Consider the following 23,299-nt stretch of genomic DNA (forward strand, 5'->3'; position numbering starts at 1 on the left):
AACCCCATGGTAGCAGTGTCCCCCAGAGTGGATGAAGGAGAAATAGTGCTTTATCTTTTATTAAAAATATTTCAAAATCAATAAAAAACAATCCAAAAATAAAAATTTAAATAAAACAGCACACATGTAGGAGTGGCAAGGCCGCCTACCAGAGTCCCATTGGTAATCAATGTATAGCATGCAGATTCACGTAGATTTCCTGCACTGGAAGTACAGTTTGCGGAACTACCATTATGCTGATTGATCGCATGGATATAAAAGAGTGGCAGTAGCACATATGTAGTATGCCTTGAAAAAGATCTATGCTAATTGGGTCGAAACGCGTCAGCAGGCGAGTGACAGGAGAACCTTGGTCTTGTATAGACATTATCAATCTGTGCAACAGGTAATCTGCGTGAATCTGCATGCTATACGCCGATTACCGATGGGACTCTGGTAGACGGCCTTGTCACTCCTACATGTGTGCGGTTTTAATTTTAATTTTATTTTTGGATTGTTTTTTATGGATTTTGAAATATTTCTAATAAAAAGATAAAGCACTGTTTGTTCCCTCCTTCTATTTACTCCTTTTGAATATATGTGGAGTGCATCCATCTGTATTATTGAGGAAGAAGGATTACGAGGAAAGCTACAAGACGACTCTGGTGCTTAATATTTATACCACTCTCAGAATTTGGATTCGTGTATGTGCATTTCTAGTAGGGTTTCTCAATAGTAGCCCTAAGAGAATCCCTTGTTTTTCTTATTTTTGAAAATTTAAATTACTTCGCTGTTTTTCTTTCCATTATGGTGTCAGTGGTTTCTAATCTAGAGATTTCGCCATTGGGGATCCTATGGTGGAAGGAGTATTAACATATGGTGCATATATGATATTGGGAATATTGCACTATGATTGTCTCCTTTTGTATTTGAGGATATCTGTTAGTTTTACTTCAACATTGTTTCAAGTCATCTAAGAATATTAAGCTGATTATTGAAAAATCATTTGAACTGGTCTTGAAGATTGAAAGCAACAGTCTTCTGTGGGACGATTCTATATATAATTCTTGATAAAAGACTTTCATCTGAACTTTTATATGTACTTTGTCATTCTTCTATGCCAGATTATTCCTATGTCTAAGCGACATCTTTCCATGTCATATTTTTGTATGTAAGCGATCAGCGCCACAATACCATATCTGCCATTGTATGTAAAACCTATGGATCCCTTGTTCTGGAGCAGAAACGCTCCACTTCGTGGTTCAACTGAGGTGCCATCATTTCGACATCTGGTTGCCCCCACCTGCCCACAAACTGCTGGAAAACATCTGCATGAATGGACCACTCCCCGGGTGAAGGGTCTGTCTATTAAGACAATCTGATTCCCAGATTTCAACCCCTGGGATGAAAACTGCTACAAATAGCTTGAACGTTCTACTCAACCCATTGCATAATTCTGCTGGTCTCTCTCATGATCAGGGCACTTTTTGTACCCCTCCCTGGTGATTTAGGTAAGCCACCTCTGAGGCATTGTCCTACATCTTGATGGTCTACCCAGCAGCTAGTGCGCAGCAGACCTACCTGAGTTCCAGCACATTTATTGGAAACTTGGAGTTCAAAGACCCTGGAATCTGTGTTAAAGAGCGACCGGGCCCCCATTCTCAGAGACTGGCATCTACTGTCACCAATGTCCAGTCACAGATGACAAACGGGTAGCCCCTGTGGATGTTGACGCTTGAATGAAAGTAGACCCCATGATTTTGTAACTTGTAGAACTAACTTAAGCAGTAATAACTTGAAGCATTCGTTTTCTGTATTATATTAATAGTCTCTTATATATTATAGGAGGATTCTGACCCATTCCTCCTTACAACACTGCTTTGCTGATGACGGAGAGGTTTAGTTTATGCACAGCTCATTTTAGGTCCTACCACATCATCTCAATGGATTAGAGGTCTGGATTTTGACTTGGCCACTCAAATACCTTAATTATTTTCTTCATCAGCGATTCAGCTGTAGATTTGCTAATGTGTTTATGAACATGTCGCATGATCAATTTCAAGTTTCAGGTATTGTCCAATAAAACCAAACAACTGCAATTTGGTTTAATCTGTCCAGAGAATATTTTTCCCAAAATATTGTGTTTCATTCAGATGCAACCTAAACTGTACTGCAATGTCAATGTTTTTTTAAAATTGTATTTGTTTGGAGAGAAGGGGCTTGTCACCGACTACCTTTCAATACAAGCCAAAAACATTGTGCCAGACCAACCTGACAGGTTCTGCTTTTGTACAGAGAGCTTGTAACCCTTCCCTATTATCATATAACAATTTTTTGGTTCATAAATAAATCAGAACGTAAAAACTGCTGTGTGTTATTTGTCACAATTTTTCTACTGTTAAGACTTGGTGAGGAACAGATGATTGCTAATATATATGATATGCAAAAACAGATGTATTCTGAAAAAGTACACCCTCTTTCAATCGATCAATAGCTGCATATATTTTGCTAAGAAGGAAGGTTAAAAATTATTATCTTCCTACGCCAATAAAGCTACTTGCACATATTTGTTACAGTGTTCTAGTGGGGTGTCATACCATTCTGCAGTTATTTTAGTTCTTGTGACATCCCTCATGACTGTGCCATACGTTGGGGCACCTGTGGGATTTGTTGGATCGCCAGAACACACGAGTAATGTGACGAAATGAGTGTGATAACCCTGTGAGCATTCAGTGTCTCATTTCTCACATAATGTGGATTATAGTACTTTTTACAGCCCATGCTTTTGTTCCCCAGCTCACCAGACTACAACTGCATTGTCCAATAACATGTGACTAAGGGGACATTGTAGTTCAGTGTAAATATGTAGATTGTGTATTGATGACTTGCAGTAAGGTTGCTATTCATTGTCTTCAAAGTGAAGCCAGGGGGATTGTGGGTAGGAATCAGGTTGCCATGTGCTGGAGTAGGAAAACTAATTAGTGTCCATTGTTCTCACCAGGCTAGTCCAGACAGGTCATCTAACAGGGGAGGTTCTCTGGAAGGACAGCTCATCTTCACTCCCCTGTGCAAACCCCCCTAGTCCAGCACTGACCAATGGTTAAGGAGAATAGACCCAGAGGTTTGCCCAGGGAGGGGAAAGACTGTGGAAATTAGACCTGAGCTATAAGGAACGACTCCAGGGGGGGGGGAAGGGTGTTCATTCTGGAATTTTCATTCATGAAGGTGCAAGATCTAGCTTTTGAGTGGTCGTTCTCTAAGTAGAGTCTATATGCAGCTGAGAGGGATCCATGGGTCGTGAAGTCTGGACAGCAGGTGACTATATCTCCTTAAGTTATTGGGGTAAGGGACAGATGATGTGGTAAACCTGCCTGGCATTTATTTACTGTGTGTACATAATATTCTACTGTTGTTTGTATGACAATAAATATACTGTAGTATTTTTATAACTGCATTTGCCTGAGTGACCATACGAATCCTAGAAGGTACTGGGTAGACTTCCCTGGCATAGGAAGGCACCCATGGGTGGCCAGCCAGGGTTAAGTGGGTAGCATTGGGCCAGATAAACCCGGTATCTTCACAAGTAATATTTTATATTTATGTTAAAATTATGTAACAAATGTCAGTGGATGATTTAGAAATATTAATCACCACAGATGTAAGTGCACCCAAAGGCCACAATATCAATGTGTGTATCTTAGACAAATGATAGCACCAGTCTCCTAAACTCACCATCATTGGGTACTCCTTGCAATTCAACTATTGTGGTCTTTGGCTTCTTCTTTGGGGGTTGAGCACCATCTGATGTGGCCTGACGCTTCTTGTCTGTTCCTGCACCATCCTCACTCAATGACATCTGAGTGGTGTCTGGAGGTGGACCATAGGGGTTTTCCTCAGGGTCCTCTACCTCAGGAGCAATGGGAAGGTACAGCAGTGCCTTGGTATCCTCCAATTCCTCATCACTGCAAGGAAGCAGAGTTCTGTAATATAAAGGTGTGCGATATATACTGATTACAGACTACAAAACAATACAATAAAATGAACCTAAAAGTTTAGAAACTAAAAAATCAAAACAAAAAACACAAGTAAACAAAAAAAATACGGAAAAAAATATGTGGGTGGTCACATACACTGGAAACACATTTTCTCTCATACACAGATATTCATGCATCAGACGCTTTTTGACACATACTGCAAATTGCACCCATTATTGCTGCTCTTTGCCACCCCCCTTTGTGCCTTGTGTCTTACACAAACACTGATTCTCCCTGATTGGCTCAATGTTTGCATCTCTTTTGCTGGTTTGTATATATTTTTCCATGTCTTGCACTTCATTTGCTCCTGCCTCATAATCCTCTGCCACTCCTTTTATAACTATGTCAATGTGATTGGGTACTCCAGAAACACTGTGAAGTAACATGCCTCATTCTGTATTTCCCAAGCGCTATTCCACCACCTGTGCTGCTCCAGCTGGTAAAATCAATCTGCTGCCAGGATCAGATGCCCCTTTTTCCACCAACAATACTTTATAGGTTCCTCTGCCTGGCGGCAGCAGAGGGGCCAGAGAAGCAGAGCTTAAAAAAAAATAAAAAATAAAATGCTACCACTGCTTGCACATTCACACCGTGAAACTCACACAAACACGCTTTAAGACTCCGTTCTTGAAAAATACATCAGTAATTATAAAGTTACACATATCTCTTCAAAATAGAATCTGAACAGAAAAGTAGCTAGGGAGATATTGTAAACAAGAGTAATAGGAGACTGACAAATTGAAGCTGTGGATATTTAGAGAGACATAAGTAGTATAACAGAAATCAAGGTTTGCACTAGGTCTTGTAAAGAAATCCATGCATAAAAAATGGGTTATAATCAGTGGGGTACCTGCTGCAGAAGGCAGCAATACGGTCAACACTGGTCACATCTACCTCTTCATCCTCTGCAGCATCCCCTCCTGTAGATTGGGGGGAAAAAAGAAAAGAAAAGAAAAAAAAGAGATTAACTCTACATTTTTATATCAGAAATTTATATGCAAAGCTAAAACATTTTGTTAAATGGCTATCAAGAGCCAATACTTGGGCCAACTCCGTCCCTATCTCCCACTCAGGTACAGTACTCACAGCGTGGTCTAAACTGGGGTCCCCGCTCATAGAAACCAGTCTATTTCCTATTCAGTGTAAAATGACCTATGTCTTATGACCCAATGTTACAGGGTTTTTTTTCTCACCTACTTACATATTGTATATGTACGAAAGATATGTGCCCTCAACTTTTTTCTTTATCAAGTGTTTTTTTTTTTTCCTTTTATGGTTATGGTATCTAAGAAACATGTTAAAAAAAAAAAAAAAAAAAAAAAAAAAAAATCTTTAGATCAGCATATCTAACAAGAAGCCTTCTTTTGTGAAGATGTTGTTAATCCAAAGATAAAATATAGTTAACTTGCTCTGAACGCAGACCTTTTGTGAATTAGTCAATGTAGGTGTCTTATAAATGGGCTAGCATTTCTTTAGTTAACATAATGGTAATAAATATACAATTAAATTTAGATGTTTTTTCATGGTATGTATTAACACTGTAGTATTATTATTGTCATTAATTTGTAATGCGCAAAATATATCCTCAGCACCGGACAGTGGAGAAACCAGAGTACACATACAACAGAGACATACACGTTAATAAAGATAAATGCAGATTTGAAAACAAAAGATTATGGAGGGCTCTGTTCATTAGAGATCATACAGTCTAGTAAAATTGAATAGCTGAGACAAGTGGAAAATAAGTGGAGGTTTGGACAGTTATGAAGGTGTACTAGTATGAGTAGTATAGGTGGAGTAGAGTTGGCTCTAAGAGCTGGGTTTTCAGAGACTATTTAAGTATTTGAAGGGTGGTGGAATCTGCAGGTGTGGTAGGGGTAGGTAGCAGCACAAGAAAAGTCTTGTAGGCAGGAATGAGATGTGGGAGGAGATAGCAAATAGACAGTTGGACACGCAAGATAGCAGAGAAGAGATCAGAGGATGAGGTATATTTGCGCAGGGTCAGCATAGAGGTGGTATTTGTGAACTAATTACTTCATTAAGTCTCCCAAGAGAAGAGTTAGTTCAGTAAGAAACGCAGAGAACAGAGTCTTGTTGGATCCCATCAACATCACCATTTATTTATATAGCACTACAAATTCCACAGAGCTGTACAGAGAATATTTGTCATTCACAACAGTCCCTTCCCCATTGGAGCTTACATTTTAAATTCCCTAACACACAGACTAGGATTAAGTTTGTCAGCAGCCAATTATCCTACCATTATGTATTTGGACTGTGGGAGGAAACTGGAGAACCAGGAGGAAACCCACGCATACGGGTAGAACGTACAAGCTCCACACAGATAAGGCCCTGGTCGGGAATTAAGCTCATGACCCAAATGCTGAGAGGCAGAAATGCTAACCACTGAGCCACCAGGTTTGCCCTTATAACTCCAAACATATAGTGACAGTGGAGGGGAGGAAGTGTTAGAGGTAGCGACGTTGAAGAACTGTTGGATAGGTGGGAAGTAAGAAGAACAGTGTCATTTAGTGGAGTAAATAGTATGCAGGACAAGAGGGTGATCAACAGTGTCAAAAGCAGCAGAAAGGTTCAAGAGGATGAATATGAAAAAGTGACTCTTAGATTTTGCTGTAAATAGAACACTGATCACTTTTGGGAGAGTCGTTCCAACGCAATGTTGGAGAAAGAAGCTTGATTGCAGAAAGTAGCAAGTGGTTAGAAAGCAAGACAGGCAGGTGCTCAAGTAGACTGGAGTCAAAGGGAATGAAAAAATAGAGTTTCAGTTGGAGAGAGAGGCTAGGTCAAGAGAGGCTTTATTTAGGACTGGTGAGATGAACACATGTCTAAAGTAGGATAGGAATGTGCCAGTGTACAGACAGGATGAAGAGGTAAGCAAGAGGCAGACATGCAGCTGGGGAGCAGAAAAATTGGAGAAGATAAATAAGGAGATGAGTGGTATCAGGCTTGTGGAGCTATATGGCTGAATGGCTTTGATTTTGTCTAAAGTAGGTGGCAGTCATGGGCTAGGAGGGAGGAAAGAAAGGTGGGAGAAAAGGAAAAACAAGGAAGCGAAGAAATATGGGGCTGGGGGGGGGATTGGTTTACAGGACTGTGTGGAAAATAGAAAAATGAAGAGATTTTGCTAACCAAGTGAAAGGGCAGTGTTGTAAGATGAAAGGATGAATAATTAGTGGCACTTAGCAGTGTGAGAACAGGGTTGTTGGTGTGTCATAGTTGAGGTTTGGATCACTGTCAGATCAGAGCATTTAGGTGTTGCTGGGGGAGTGTGGATTTCGGATGCCAGAAGGAGGCGGGGACCATAAGGTAAGGGGAGACTGAAGGAAAGAAGGTTGTGGTCACAGAATGGGAAGGCCAAGTTATAGAAACTAGAAATCAGGAGCGGGGTTATCAAAGGGAATACTGAAATCACCTAGAATAAGAGTAGGTATGTAGGTCAAAGCACAGGAACTAATTAAGCCACCAAAGCAATAAAGTTTTCAGAAAATTGGGAAGCTGTAGCTGGGGGGATGGGGAACAATACATTACAACAACACAAAGGTGTAGTGGAGGGAAAAGACTGATGGTTGGATTTCAAAAGGAAAAGAAAAAGAGAAGGTGTAGAGTGGAGAAAGGAACATTTATATACTTACGATAAATTCTTTTCTCTGAGTCTCTCTGGGGGACACTGCTACCATGGGTTGTATGAGGGGAGCTAGGAGTTGGCACTCAAACAGTTAATTATTTGTTTAACCTACAGACAGACTCCTGCCCTCTCCAATCCCCTGCATCCTCAGTGTATTTATAAAGCCCCAAGGAAGGGTAAGACAACAGAGAAAAGAGCAGAAGGCAGAAAAGAAAAAGGTAACGCAGTGTCCCCATATGGACTCGGAGAAAAGGATTTATGGCAAGTATAAAGATCCTCCTATCTGGGGGACACTGCTACCATGGGGACGTACTAAAGCAGCCCACTAAGGGAGGGACCGCTCTGATAGCCCGGCACACAATCACTATGGCCAAAACTGGTGTCCGGTGATGCAAAAACCTTAAACTTAGTAAAGGTATGTACAGAGGATCAGGTGACCGCTCCAAAAACCTGATCTGCTGTAACTCCATTGCGTGCAGCCCAAGAAGCACCCACTGAGTGGGTGAAATGGTTGGCAATATGGCTAGGCACAGGCCGGTCTGTCATAACATAGGACTGCCTAATGGTGGATGTGATCCACCTGGCTATGGTCTGCTTAGTACCTGGGCATCCCCTCCTCTAAGCCTGCAACAGCACAAAGAAGGAATTTGTCCTGCGAATGTCCGGAGTTCGTTTAACATATATGCGAAGGGCACGCGCAACATCCAAGGATTCCTCAGATCGTAAGCCCAAAGATGCATCCCGCATCTGGAAAGCCAGGACTACAATCTCCTGATTCATGTAAAACCTGAAACCACGTTAGGTTGAAAAAGAAGGAACCATCCGCAAAGCAGCCCTATAATGGGCAAGCAGCAAGAAAGGGCTCCAAGTTCTGACACTCTCCGTGCAGATGCTATGGCTAAGAGGCATTCACCTTCCACGTGAGCAACCTGAACTCAACTGTGCTCAAAGGTTAAGAGAGTGCGCTCTGAAGTATTGTTAACACTAAGTTCAGATCCCAGGGAGCTGTGGGGGGAAATTAAGGCAGCTGGATATTCAAGACCCCCTGAAGAAAGATCCTCACTTTCAGCAGCTCCGCAATTTTCTTCTGAAAATAGACAAAGAGGGCCGATACATGGACTCTCAAGGAGCCGAGTCTAAGACCCGGGGATAAACCATCTTGGAGAAAGGCCAAAAGACTAAAAAAGTTGAAAGCCCCCATGTGGCAAGAGCGATGCTCACACCACCTAATATAGATACACCACACTAAAAGATAAATGCGGGCAGAAGCTGGCTTCCTAGCTCGAAACATAGTGTCCACTAATCTGGTGGATAAACCTTTTGCCCACCAAAGACTGGCTTCAATAGCCAGCCCTTAAAGGTCCTGGAACCGAAATCGGCCCTGTAGTAGCAGTTTGTTGCAAAGCAGTAGACGCCGCCCTTGCTCACTTGCCAGTCGCAGAATGTCTTCGAACTAGACCCGACATGGCTAATGTGGAGCCACAGGCTCAAAGGTAGTCTCCTTGTTTCACTCATCTGCGTTCTCGGGCCAAACAGTGAAATGGGAACAGATATCATGCACTGGAATTCCCAGCGCATGGTCATTACATCTACTGCTACTGCCAGAGGATCCCTGGTTCTGAAGCAGAACTTGTCCACTTGCCTGTTGTGAGGAGAAGACATCAGGGTCAATGTATGGCTCCCACACTTCTGGTACCTCCCTGACGATTTACATGTGCCATGGCCATGGCATTCCCCACAACTGGAAAACCAAGTGAATTGTTGAGCCCTTCCATTTCTTCAACAGGTCCCACTGAACGTGCGTGAATGGAATCTCCCAAAGCGAAGTGTCTCAACTGTGGAGACCATCTGGCCCAGATTTCATGCATACTAGCATGGAAGGACGAGGAAGGACCAGAACCATTTGCACAGAGTTCTGAAGAGAGTGCATTTTGTTGCCCGGAAGAATAATCTATTGCAACCTGGTATCCAAGACTGGACCCAGGCAGACCATCTGTTGGGATTTTAGAACATTTATTATCCACTCATATTGTGCCAGAACTCAAATGATAAGAAATGTTCTCTCAGTAGCTGGTCTTAATCTGCCTTTATCAGCAGATCGTTCAGGTAAGAACTTATGCTGACCCCTTGGAGCGCAGTAGTGCGGCCCTTATTACCACGATCTTGGTGAACACCCTAGGAGCCGTGGAGAGCTAAAGGGAAGAGCCCGGAACTGATAATGGGAGTCCTCCACCGTGAACTTGAGCAGGCGACTGGTGGCCTACCCAATGGGTACGTGTAGATAGGCATCCCAAATGTCAATGGATGCAAGGAACTCCAGTGGTTCCAATCCCTTGATCACTGATCTGATGGATTCCATGAAGAATTTGTCCACCTGAAGGTGTAGATTAAGAGCCCCAAGGTTCAGAATTGGATCAAAGGACCCATCTGGTTTGGGGAATAGGAAGAGATTGGAATAGAACCCCTTGACTCTCTGTCCCTCCAGTGGGACATACACCCCTGCGTACTAGCCCACGCCGGTTCCTCCATCTGGGGCGTAGTGCCCCCTGGATTTTACCAAGAATTAAAATGCAGGCAGAAGAATAATCACACAGTTCCCGGAATGGAGGGGACCGTATGCCTCCAGCCCCAAACAATACCTCACATTTTACACTATATAACGTATTAGCTACATGCAATATATATATATATATATATATATATATATATATATATATATATACACACACACATATATGTATGCACATATATATACATATATATATACATATACACATATATACACACACATATATATACATATACACATATATACACACACATATATATATATACACACATATATATACACATATATATATACATACACACACATATATATATATATATATATATATATATATATATATATATATATATATATACACATATACACATATATACATATACACACACATACATATATATACACACACACACCTATATTGATATACCAATAAGTATAGCCCTAGAGTATACTTCAGGGTGCAACCCTATGGTACAGTATGCTTATTTTTTACACCACCATGTAAACTAGCAGCACATATCTTATCAGATAGATACACACACACACACACACACATATATATGGCTGGTAAAACACAAGATATATAAAATGGTACCTAGCCCTCCTAACCCTCTGATACAGCGTGAGAAAGAGAGACAGCTGCCTGCAGCCTGTGTAATTTACAGCTTGTCTCGGGTCTCTGCTACCCATGCAGCTGCCTTTTTTCCCCACTCCTGGGAGATACCATTGACCACCATATTGGTAGGGGTGGCCTTTCTGTAAACCAACCCACACATTGGCTTCAGTCTGGAAAGATGGCAAATGGCGTGTTTGGCTGCTTGTGATGTCCTCACTTCACAGGTGGATGCGCTGGCTTTTTTTTGGGGGGGGGGGGGGGAGACTGGCGACAGTTGCCCTTTGTACTCCCTGGATTTTACAAAGTAAATAAAGTAAAAAGTGCAAGCAGGAAGAAACATTCACACAAAATTATGTCAGCTTAGACAGATACTGATCTGTCCATTGCTAGTAGCCCGAACAGTATCTCCCAACCCTTGTGCCTCACAATAGCAGCTAAATGACATTAAGAAGCAACCAGGCAGAGACAGTAATATTACACTAATATTGAAAAATGTTAGAGGTTATTGCCCTACACCTGCCAGGACTGATCAGACTGGTGGTCAGTGGTCTAACACAAACAGCCGGGTGGAGCACATGGGAATAGGTGTTGGGAGAATAGTGTGTGTATACATACATACACACACATTATGTATATTCACATATATATGTAGAGTCCCAGCAAAAAACAAAACAGTCTTTAAGGATGAGAAAGGTACGTAGCCCTCCTGTATGGCCCAGTACCCTCTGTGCAGTGTGAGGAGTCTGTGTGCAGCACGCAGAACGTACAGTTTGCCTCTGTAGCTGATAACAGGCAGGTGCCATTTTCCTGCACTTCTCAGGGACACACCAAGTCACCACTTTCTTTATGCTGCCTTGTTCTTCCAATATCCGTTATGGCGTGCTTCTCTTATTATCGAGCAGACCAACGGTCCCTCTGGCGGATTCGTCGACTTCTATATATAATCCCACAGCGCCCTTTAGCCATCCGTGACAGTTTGCAGTCCAAGTATCCCTCTATCATTACCATGGAACTTGGTAATGTCCTAAAAATGTTTGCGTGCATCGGGATAGCGGCACTCTATGCTGACTAGCAGCGTCAGTCACCCCTTACAGTGATCTGTAGTAGCAGAGACATCCGTGCTCTGGCAATGCCGAACCTGGGTCCTTTGAGGAAATGTGTCTCAAACACAGCCTCAGTAATTAGCAGCTGCTGAGCCTGCACCTAATCTTAAGTAAAGAAACATAAAATAAATGAAAATAAAATAAATTTCTCTGTAAAAGAGTCAGCAAAGCTACTTGATCCCCTGTACATACCTTTACTAAATTTAAGGTTTTTGCATCCCCAGACACCAGTTTTGGCCGTAGTGATTTGCGTGCCGGGCTATCAGAGCGGTGCCTCCGTTCGTGGGCTGCTTTAGTACGTCCCCATGGTAGCAGTGTCCTCCAGATAGGAGGATCTTTATACTTGCCATAAATCCTTTTCTCAGAGTCCATAAGGGGACACTGCGTTACCTTTTGCTTTTCTGCCTTCTGCTCTTATCTCTGTTGTCTTACCCTTCCTTGGGGCTTTATAAATACACTGAGGATGCAGGGGATTGGAGAGGGCAGGAGTCTGTCTGTAGGTTAAACAAATAATTAACTGTTTGAGTGCCAACTCCTAGCTCCCCTCATACAACCCATGGTAGCATTGTCCCCCAGATAGGATGAAAGAGAAAGTTGGGTTGCCTACTCTGCAATCTTGTCTGTCTCCGCATCTAGGAATGTGACAGCTGAATAGAGATAGTAATTCGGTAGATCCTTGAAACACTCGTTTTGGCTGCCAAACCTAACAGTTACTGTGTCATTCACAATGTTTGACACAAATTTTAGATGCTTTAGACTTGTAATAATCCTACTTGTAATAATATACAATGCATTTTTTTTTTTGGAAGTGTGTTGAATTATTCATGTTTAACATTTGTAAACTCCTGTATAATGCCTGTCTCATTATAACAGCAGAACTGGTTTATCTCTGAAGTGTAACAATTATACACAGTTAATATTGTGTATGAAATAGTTCTCACAAAACTCATCAATGATATACTTACTGCAAAGTCTAAGGGTCATTTCTCCATACTCATTCTCTGGACCTCTCTGCTGCTTTTTGATCACCCTCTTCTTCTACACATCCTTCACTTCATAGTTCTTTCCTGGTTCACTTCCTACTTATCGAATTATTACATGAAAGTACTTATCTAAATGCTTTAATAACCCCTCTTAGAACATGTTCTATATTTGACCCCACTGCACTGTTGGAATGATGTAACATAGTGCCTTACAACTAGAAGTAGTCAGTCAATCTTAACACACAAGTAAAGAATATGTCTGTTATCCATTACCTGTTTGCTCAGGTTCACTCTTATCTTCATCTTCTATATCAAACTCCGACTCTCGCTCCTCATACTCCACATTCTCATCGAGCTCTTTGAAGTCTGGGGCGAAGGCACTCCAGTTTTCCTAAAATAAGCGACAGCAGCAGAAAAATAGTTATCAAGTTACATATCTAAACATATTTATATAAATCTCTCTCTCTTTAAGCATACATATTTACTCGCTACTGTCAACCACCCAAACACGCAGCCCTGGTTGCTAACAAGAAGAACAGAAATTCATCTGATAAATTGAGGGACAAATGTTGTAACCACTCAATAGTTTACAGTGATGTTTTAGGTTGTGTAAAAATCATTAGTTTATTATTATTTATGGTCATTTACAAGTGGGCTTAGTTTATAATGCTTTTGTCCCATAGTGGGGACTACTATACACTAAGAACATCAAATCACATAGGAGCGGGTTTCAGAGACACTCTGCTATGTTAATCTAATGGGTAGGATAGATAGATATGTGTCGGTCTCTGTGTGTGGTAGGGAATTTAGACTGTAAGCCTCAATGGGGCAGGGACTGATGTGAGTGAGTTCTCTGTAGAGCGCTGCGGAAGTAGTGGCGCTATATAAATAAATGGTGTTGATGATGGATTATATATATATATATATATATATATAGTGGGTGGGTGTGGCTGTATACCATACCGCCACTACTTCTACTGTAAAACTATGAAAGTTTAATTCACTAACATTACAATTACATTTTTCAAAATGTATATTTTATGGTTGCAAGTGGAAAAAAGTAGAAAAATCCACATTTTGACAAGCCCAGCACAGAAATTAAAGACCAGTATATGCTAGGCTTATTCATTGTCCAAGCTTTAATGTGCTTATAACACACTAGAATTACAAATACATCAAACCGATCATTCCATTATTCAAGAGATGTGATCCTCAAAAGATCTGTTACAGTACTGCGCTAACAAAACGATAAATTGTTCCATATAATGCACCCCATGAAAAGAGATTAATCTCTAAATTTAATAATTTAAAGTTATACAAAGAATTTGGACCCTAGTTTTAACACGGTTTCACAGTGACAAGCAAAGATCTTGTGACCCCACACACAAGCTACATCTGGTCCATAGCTTTGGTGTGGTGGTGAACAACAGTGTCATGCACTGACAAGGAATACAACCACCATTTTATGTACTATTGCACCCATCCAATGCCACTAAATGAGGCTGCACACACATGGATGCAACGCATACCACTTGGTTTTGTGCCCATATAGAAACCACACCGCTGGAGATGGACGCAATGATTGGTCGGACAGGATGCCACTGAAATAAAAAAAATAGTAATTTAAATCAAAAGTGGTAATTCATTTTCTATATTTTACAGAGATACCTAAACAAGGAGTATTACATACAACACTTTTCTTCAGAACAACAATTACTGTGATCAGCTTTTGTTTCTAAAACTTGTCTGAAGAAAGGGACCCAGGGCTCTGAAAGAATACATTGAACTTTTTTTTTTATTTTTATTGCTAGTTATTAACAGATATCACATTAATGATACTTTTGATGTTTCTCTAATCAGAGAAACATATTTATTACAACACAATATGAATAACCACCTATCAACTTTCCTATCGTATACAGAGGGTAATCTACAACAGATGCAATTGAACTCACAGCGACATCTAGTAACAGTTCACCACGGGTTCCGTGCAGGATTTTAACCAGGTTTCCAATGCTCTTCTCCCAAATGTAGAGTGCATGCTGCCGTGCAGAACCTGCCACAATATACTCGCCATCTCCAGAGAAGCAACATTTCTTCCATGGAGTTCTGAGAAAAACAAAAAAGGGATTTTTGCACTTCCTGTTAAAGCCCTTTTCTGAGGCAGTAGAGGGCGATAGATTATGGTTTCTTCCTAGAAGTCACCGCACTGGAAAAACAGATCCTCCTACTCCTATAACCCTCATGTTCCCCTGCTCCTCTAACTAATCCAGCAAGGACACAAGAGGAGCAACAAAGAACATAGCAACTGCTGGAGCTGAATAGTAAGCTGGAAAAGATGAATCACTAGCTTCCTGGATGGGCCCTTTACCAGGATTTCAATCAGATACATGATAATCATGACCCCCTGACAACCTAGAACAGTCAAGATAAAGGACATGATCTTGGTTGAGGACAGCAAAGCTGGCAACAGGCTAAGAGGGAGCAACGAAAACTGGAAGTGAACTAGTTGATAAGCAAGGTTGAGGAAGAATTGCTGATCCTATGTGGGAATATGAAGATAAGCACCACTTATAAGCATGCGGGCTCAAGAATTTATGCAGTGACTGTAAACTAAGGTGGATGTTAACTTGTCTGTGTTTATTTTGAAGAAAAAGGAACTCTTCCAACCTGTAATGTCCTTGAGCACATTCTCTATTTCTGTCCTGAAGGAGCATTCCCTGTAAAAGGCAGTGCAGACCTGGATTTTTTTGAAACTGTCAGAGGACAATGTGCGTCACCTTCAAAGTGGCTGAGAATTGGTAGATAACCTGGGAGAATAAATAACCACGTACGCCATAGAGCACGTCAAGTCCAAAATATTGGAGGCGGGCTGCATCAGCTTCTAGGTGACCCCTCCAGTTTTCCACTCAAATAAAAGTAGGTTTGGACACACAAACGACTGCAAAGTCTTGTATAAGCACCAAGCCAGAGGTAGAAAATAGACTCTGTAGAAGACCTCTAATCTTTTGAATGAGGGGATCCTGGCATTGGGCACAGACATAACTATGGACCACCAAGGTTGGAAGCATAGCCGTTTTGAACATGAATTCCCAAATATCTGACATAGGCAGTCCTCTGGAGAGGAAATCAATGTATCATATTCTGCCTTCTCTCTATAAGATGGGAATGAGCCTCACTTGCCAACTGCTACCAAGAAAGCAAATGTCCAATGAACGTATAATTCCCTTAAAACAGGGGATACTGGGAGAGCAATAGTTTATTCTTATTTGCTCGCACCAATGTGCTCCCTGGAAAGGCTTTGATCGATGACTGGTTGCTTAACAATCTGAATCAAGTCTTGAGACTAGAAAAAGACTGGAGCTTGGTCGCGCATCCTCGAAGCAGGATACTCCAATGAACACCACTTGTATGCCACAGGTCTACCATCCACTATATCACAGCCACTGTGCCAGACAGTCAGCACCCAGAAATGCTGAATGAGGAATTGGGAAGTCTCTTAAGTAGGCAAGTTCCAGGAGCATAGGAAAATTAGCCTTCCAGTAAGTCTGGGACCCTGGACTGTTGGATGCTAAATGGAAGGGGGGTTTGGAGCACACAGCACTGACCTTGATGGGAGGATCGTCAATGCTGCAGTGATCCAAAGCAATGACTGGCCCTTTCTGACCTTAGGTAGCCAAGGGTCCATTAGACCTAGCTACATAGGTGGAAGTGAGGTGCTCCCTCGTAGGAAGCGTAAAGATGGAAAAATTATGTTAGAGGAAAAAAACCTGTGTCCAATTGCAATGCACAGCACTGAAAAAAACCACACCATAAAAACTGAGGAGGAGCTGGGGAGTAGGGAGTTATAAGTAAGAGGAGATAATTGTTTTACCAGTGACCTGCCTCCTAGGGAAGAAACATAACCCACTATGTGTTCCTCTTATTCTGAAGGAAAAATGTTACTTCTAACCATTCATTGTACAATGGCATTGATGTTTTTTATAGGAGTGTCTCGCACAAATGCAAAAACATAAATCAACCAGGAGAAATGTGGCCTCAAAAAGGACATCAGCGCCTCAAACTTGTGGACTAAGGACCTTTGAGGAAATCTACAAGGGAAGATCTGATATACAGAGCATTTTCCCAGGCTCACCTCCACCACTGAATTTCTGCGACCTAATGACATATGCAAGTTTCAATTCACTTATATTCGTAAACTAAAACCTTAAAAACTAAAAGCGATGTTGCTGTGGTCTGAAATACTTCCTTCAAATCAGTACCATAATGAAATGATCACGCAAGCTCTCTCATGAACAGGGTCCTCCCTATCCTTTGCTGAATATGTCTGTATTCATTTTGAATTTCCCAGTTTTATCTGTGTCCATCCCTACTGAACAACACACAACACTACAGGGCATTGTGGTTCCGTACAAGGCTACGTTATTAATTATTATTATTAATAATAATAATAAAAAAACTAAAAAGTACCTGTTCACCAAATCCTGAAGTTTCTGCATTGGTTCTGGCTCTCCATCTCTGCCGCAGGTCAGTATCTCCCGTCCATCGTATACTCGAATGATTCTATCTGCTGTATTTATCAGAAAACAGCTAAACAGGACAAAAGTAACAATATTTAGTGCACATCAGTATTTAACAAGCATTATCAATACAAGCTATTTTTAGAAAAGTGAAAAAAAGAAGATTGTTGTACTTACGTTAAATCTTTCTCCGATTCCATCTGGGGGACACTGCTACCATGGGGTTATATGAGGGCGCATGGTGTTGGCATTTAAATAGTAACTAAGTTTGCTGCCGACTCCTCCCCTCTGCAACCCAACAGACCTCAGTAATAATAAAGTCCCAAGTAAAGGGCTCAACAACACAACTAAACATAGAACAGCAAAAGAGAGGGAACGCAGTGTCCCCCAGATGAAATCGGAGAAAGATTTAACGTAAGTAGAAAAATATTTTTCATCCGCTCTGAGCGACACTGCTACCATGGGGACTTTCTAATGTAGCCCCTAAGGGAGGGAGTGCTCTTTGCAGTTTCGGCCACTAAACACTGCGGCCGAAACTGGCGTCCACAGACTCAAAAATGTTGAACTCAACTCTCAAAACCTTGTAAAGGTATGAACTGAGAACCCAGGTCGCCGCCCTACACAGTTGCTCTGTAGATGCTCCATGGCTAGCAGTCCAGGAAGCCCCCACCACATGGGGAGAGTGTGACGTGAGAACCTGAGGCACAGGCCGATTCCTACACACATAAGCAAGCTTAATCATAGAACTAATCTGACGAGCAATGGTCTGCTTGGTGGTCAGCCAACCTCTCCTATGAGAATCTCAAAGAACAAAAAGAAAGACAGACCTGCAATCAGAAGTCCTGTCCACTTAAACCCGTAAAACCACGTCCAGACTAAAAAAGGAAGAAGGTCCAGAAGGAGCAATCCCTTCTCTTAAGGCCAAAACCACCCTAGGCAAGAAAGTAGGTTTGGTCCTATGAACCACCCTATCCTCATGGAACACCAGAAAAGGAACCCTACAGGACAAAGCTCCAAGCTTAGACACCCGTTGAGTAGATGCAATGGCCCGCAAAAACGCCACCTTCCACGTCAAGAAACACAAATCAGTTGACACAAGGGGTTCGAATGGAGGGCGCTGAAGAACCTCAATAACCAGAGTCAAATCCCACGGGGCCAACGAAGGAACGTTGGGTGGCTGAACATGAATCACTCTGTGAAGGAAAGTATAAACATCAGGGAGGAAAGCCAACCAGCGCTGAAAAAAAAAAAAAAGAAAGCGCAGAGACCTAAACCTTCGAAGAACTCAGCCTTAGTCCCATCTCTAGCCCATTCTGAAGAAAGGCCAGAAAACGGCTAATCTGAAAGAGGCAGGGTTATGATACTTCTTTTCGCACTACTATACACAGATCTTAGCTGATACCGGCTTCCGAGCCTTTATGAGGGGTCTCCACTACCCTGGAAAAGAGCCTCCTAGACCACCAGAGGTCGGCTTCAACAGTCTCAAATGGTTCTTGAACAATGTCACCGTAGATAGAAAGCAACCTGTCAGACAGACACAGTCTACTGCTGATAGAGAGCAGCCTGTCAGTTACACACAGAATACTGCTGATCAGTAGCAGTGATACCCGTAGTACCAGCCTTTCAGTCACACACAGTATACTGCTGATCAGTAGCAGTGTATGTGAGGTAAAACTGCTCAGGAGTTTCTTCAACTGTCTACTGTCCAGTTTGTGAATTGGCTTCAAGGAACATACCAATTTGTGAAACGGGAGCAGTCCTATATGAAAATGTAAAATCAAACAACACACTATAATGGGCGCTAATGAAACCTAAAAATCGCAAACCAGCAGCTCTAATAACTAGGCTCCAAACCTAAACAAACAAAAAATAGCGAAAAAGAGCGCTAGGTGAACCGCTTCAATAACATTTAATAAAACAAATAGCAATGCATAAATACATAAGACATATATGTCTCAATATAAATGGCAATCAACGCCTAAGGGCATAAAAAAAACAGAAATAAAATCAAATAAAGCACAACTCCCTACTAGAGGGATAATATAAAACATCCAGAATTGCAATCCGAATAGACTCCTAAGCTCATCGGAAGGCTTGTCTTGATTTTAAATGAAACATGTGAGGTACATAGACGGCAGAAAATAGTAAAGATGATCCGGACCAATATACTTGTACTCCAGCCCGTGGAGGGGGGAACCAAACAACCCACCTAGGAGCTAGTCCAATAGTAAAGATCAAAAACTGCCAATGACGTAAATGCTTAGCACAGCTGCATGTGCAGGCAATATTAAAATGTACCTGATAAAATGTTTTGATTGTTGTAGGATTATTATCTTTTTATCCAACATGTGGAAGAAAGGGACGTCTGTCTTAAAAGCCAGCCCAATGAAGCCTCAGAGCCAAAAGTGTTCCTGTATTGAAAAACCCCGGGGTTGTCAATTGCCGAAATCAGCATGTGATGATAGCTTGACGCGTTTCTCGGCCACAAAGCCGTTTCATCAGAAGCATGATGAGAATTGCAACCACCGCAGATATTTAACTCATAAAGCTGGTGTCAAGTGATCTAATTAATCCAATAGAATCATAAAAGGTCACATGACATACACCGATAGTCACATGGTCAAAATCTAAGTGGGGTACTTAGCTGCTGAGGACAGTTTCACACTGTGCACAAACAGTCCTCTGGACTTTTTGCCCCACAGGTAATTTGACAAAGCATTTTGAACAGCTATAAAACTCTGTACAAGAATTCTTGTTCTTATCAGACATAATTACTAGTTCTGACTCTGGCTAATAGCCTCAAAACAATAATATAAATATCTGAGGTAATAATAATGTAAAATTGGAAGATATTGTGAAAATTCACTTAAGTGCAGAGAGAGTCTAGTTATAACCCTATATGCCCTTTGCAAACACATATAAGCATGCATTATATATAATTACACACATAAAACATATAACTCTGCTGAATTATATCAAAACAACTTCCCCCACCACTGGGGTACTTAGCTGCAATTGTTTGTTCAAGGAAGGGAAGCCAACAGCAGATGGATTCTTCATTATTCCAGTCAGGAGTCCATCTGAGGTAAACTCTAACTCAGTGTTGGCTAACCTGTGGCACTCCAGGTGTTGTGAACTACAAGCCCCAGCATGCCTTGCCAACATATAGCAGCTTATTGCTGGAAGGGTATGCTGGGACTTGTAGTTTCACAACACCTGTAGTGCCACAGGTTAGCCAACACTGCTCTAGCTGAATTTTCCCACCTTTGGATTACACCAATCAGCGAGGGTGTGGGGGGGGGAGGGGGGGGGGTCTCTGTTAAACTCCCCGCACTGGAGGCTTTTGCTTTGGGGAGGATTATCCTACCCACTCACTGGAGGCTTTTGCTTTGGGGAGGATTATCCTCCCTACTCACTGGAGGTTTTTGCTTATTGTAGCTCTTCTTTGTTTCTTTTGCGTTGCAGCTTTTGAATCTGTGCTTAGATTGCGGCTAGATGAAATCCAAGTCCCCCCTCCGCCTCAGCAGGAGACTTGGCATTTCCCTGAAAATGGCCGCTCCTTAGAGAAAGTTCCCGCGCTCTATGCCTGTGGCAGTGCCGGACCCGTCTGCAGAAAACAGTGACAGTCGCATCCACTCCTAACCTCACTGGCATGTCAGTAATACTAAGGAAATAATAAAAATCTAATCTAGCAGCAGGTACTGCAGAGCAGTACTAAAACAGCCCAACTCCTTGAGCACTTAAACAAAACTGAGGTCTGTTGGGTTGCAGAGGGGAGGAGTCAGCAGCAAACTTAGTTGTTAACTATTTAAGTGCCATGCGCCCTCATACAACCCCATGGTAGCAGTGCCCCCCAGAGTGGATGAAGTAGATAAATACAACAGCAGTGGAGCAGTTCTTGTTCATAAAAATAGATGTTCACAGATATAAAACTCAAAGACTGAGGGAACTCAACTCTCTCAGACACACAAAAGAGCCTGTTTATGTCTCATGTCTACAGGATCAATAATCCATGCAGGATTGCAAAAAACAAATAGGAAATGAATGGTCCATATTGGCAAAGACTAATGGATGTGACATAATATCAGATTTATGCACAACTTAATGATTTTAAAAAGATAGACAACGTAGAACAAGAGGTCATCAATATTAAACAAATGAAGTTTAAAGAGATAAAATGGACTACGTGCAACATAGAAAAAGGAGATGGAGTATAAAATCCACATACTCTCTGAACTACTTTATTCTCAATCATCTAAATTAACAAGATTTTTTTATTTTTTTATTAAGAAAGGCGTTAGGGAAACCACTAGACACCCACACAAAGCACATTCTTCACATTCTCAAAAATCAGGATGAGTGTTCCTACTTGTTGCAGGTTTGCACCATTAGAATCCCCTAAAACTCAAATAGCGCATCAATTATTCATTTTAGGAGGGGATAATTGCAGGCATTTGTTGTTGCACATTTTAGGGAGACATTACATACCCAAATAGGATCACAATAAGTGATAGAATAGGAAAGTGAGAAGGACCCTTCTAGCATCCCACAAAGGTGTACTTATAATTTTACTTATAATGTCAATTTATTGAAGTCATTGTCACCACAACAAATACAACTACTAAGTAAGGGTCTCAGTTTTGCTCCAAGCAATCTTATTTTCTCCAACTTCCTAACAAACACTAAATACTTTGAATTTCCAAACACCATCTGGATGCAAACTCTCATTCAAGTTCCAACCAGACAAAGCTAGAGGAAGCCATATTGATATCTTTTACGATCTTGTGAGACTAGAGCTAAGGAAAGTATACAGCTACCTACACTAACAGATTATATCTGTAACTGAGAACTTTTCGTTCTGTACCATTTGCTTACATAATACAAATAATATTAGTTGGAACATTACCTATATGCTGCTCCAATTATAAATAACTATAGATGGAGGGGCCTGGTGCTGGCACAAAATGAAGGCACTCAAGAGCCTCAGAATAACGCACAGAAACAGATTTGGTCGGCATGTACATCGTTTACCAAACACAGAGCATTGTGTGGACCCCAAGTCTATTAGATTACAATGATGGTTAAATTTATTGAAAATTCCCCTCTTACCTGCCCTTACGTGCAAATTCTATGGATTTGATAGCAGTTGTATTACTGGTCCCTGTTGTAACTCGGAAGGACGCCACCAGGTCCTGAGTGTTTGTCTTCAACACTAAGATCTGAAATTAATTTTAATTTAATACATTTAGCATTATGTGATAAACTCATTACGTTAGGAAATCATGATTCCATTTCAAATAATTATTTTTGAATATATATATATATTTTTTTTTTAAATATATCTTACTTTTCCCTTTGCATTTCCTGTATAAATATATTCTCCCCGCCGATCGAAAGATGCTACTACATTAAGATCAGAGTCATCGTCCACAGGTAAAACTACATGGCTGGAGTCGGATAGTGTTAGCATGACAGGAGCAGATTTCATGGGGCACACCAGAACTTTGTCCCTGTTGAGAAAAAGATATGTAAATCAAGAGGGCCATCACATATTCAAGAGTTATAGTGCATCTATCAGCCCTGGTGAAACTAACAGTTCGATATCAGCACAGTATTTAGTTTGCTCTTTTTTCACCATTTAATTGCAGTCCCATGTAAAACTAGTGGCATATGAGAACAGCTGATCTGCTTCCTATTGAAATTATCTAGAGGAAAACTTGCTCTGACCTACCCCAGATCCACAAAACCATTACTGATCCCCCCCCTGAAGTTGCTTTCACCTGGGCACAGCCTATGAATAAATAGTAAGTGCTTGTGATCATATGAGCATCGTGCACTGCCTCATCCCTGAT

The 23,299-nt window shown here is 41.4% G+C and overlaps 1 protein-coding gene across 8 annotated transcripts in view; it reads right to left on the minus strand.

Annotated features, from left to right (window-relative positions):
* RBBP5 (RB binding protein 5, histone lysine methyltransferase complex subunit) overlaps nucleotides 1-23,299 on the minus strand; it is a 103,420-nt gene that overhangs the window by 24,410 nt on the left and 55,711 nt on the right. For 6 of the 8 annotated variants that reach the window (XM_075196104.1, XM_075196102.1, XM_075196107.1 and 3 more), the window contains 8 exons: nucleotides 22,795-22,957; nucleotides 22,557-22,666; nucleotides 17,398-17,517; nucleotides 14,883-15,036; nucleotides 14,457-14,528; nucleotides 13,201-13,318; nucleotides 4,864-4,933; nucleotides 3,712-3,959 (listed from right to left, as the gene is read on the minus strand). In XM_075196104.1, coding sequence (XP_075052205.1) covers nucleotides 3,712-3,959; nucleotides 4,864-4,933; nucleotides 13,201-13,318; nucleotides 14,457-14,528; nucleotides 14,883-15,036; nucleotides 17,398-17,517; nucleotides 22,557-22,666; nucleotides 22,795-22,957 — 1,055 coding nt within the window. The remainder of the gene's footprint in view (nucleotides 1-3,711; nucleotides 3,960-4,863; nucleotides 4,934-13,200; nucleotides 13,319-14,456; nucleotides 14,529-14,882; nucleotides 15,037-17,397; nucleotides 17,518-22,556; nucleotides 22,667-22,794; nucleotides 22,958-23,299) is intronic. The other 2 variants (XM_075196103.1, XM_075196110.1) reach the window with 1 other exon arrangement.

The sequence above is a fragment of the Mixophyes fleayi genome, chromosome 2 (genome assembly GCF_038048845.1).
Source record: "Mixophyes fleayi isolate aMixFle1 chromosome 2, aMixFle1.hap1, whole genome shotgun sequence".
Taxonomy (NCBI): domain Eukaryota; kingdom Metazoa; phylum Chordata; class Amphibia; order Anura; family Limnodynastidae; genus Mixophyes; species Mixophyes fleayi.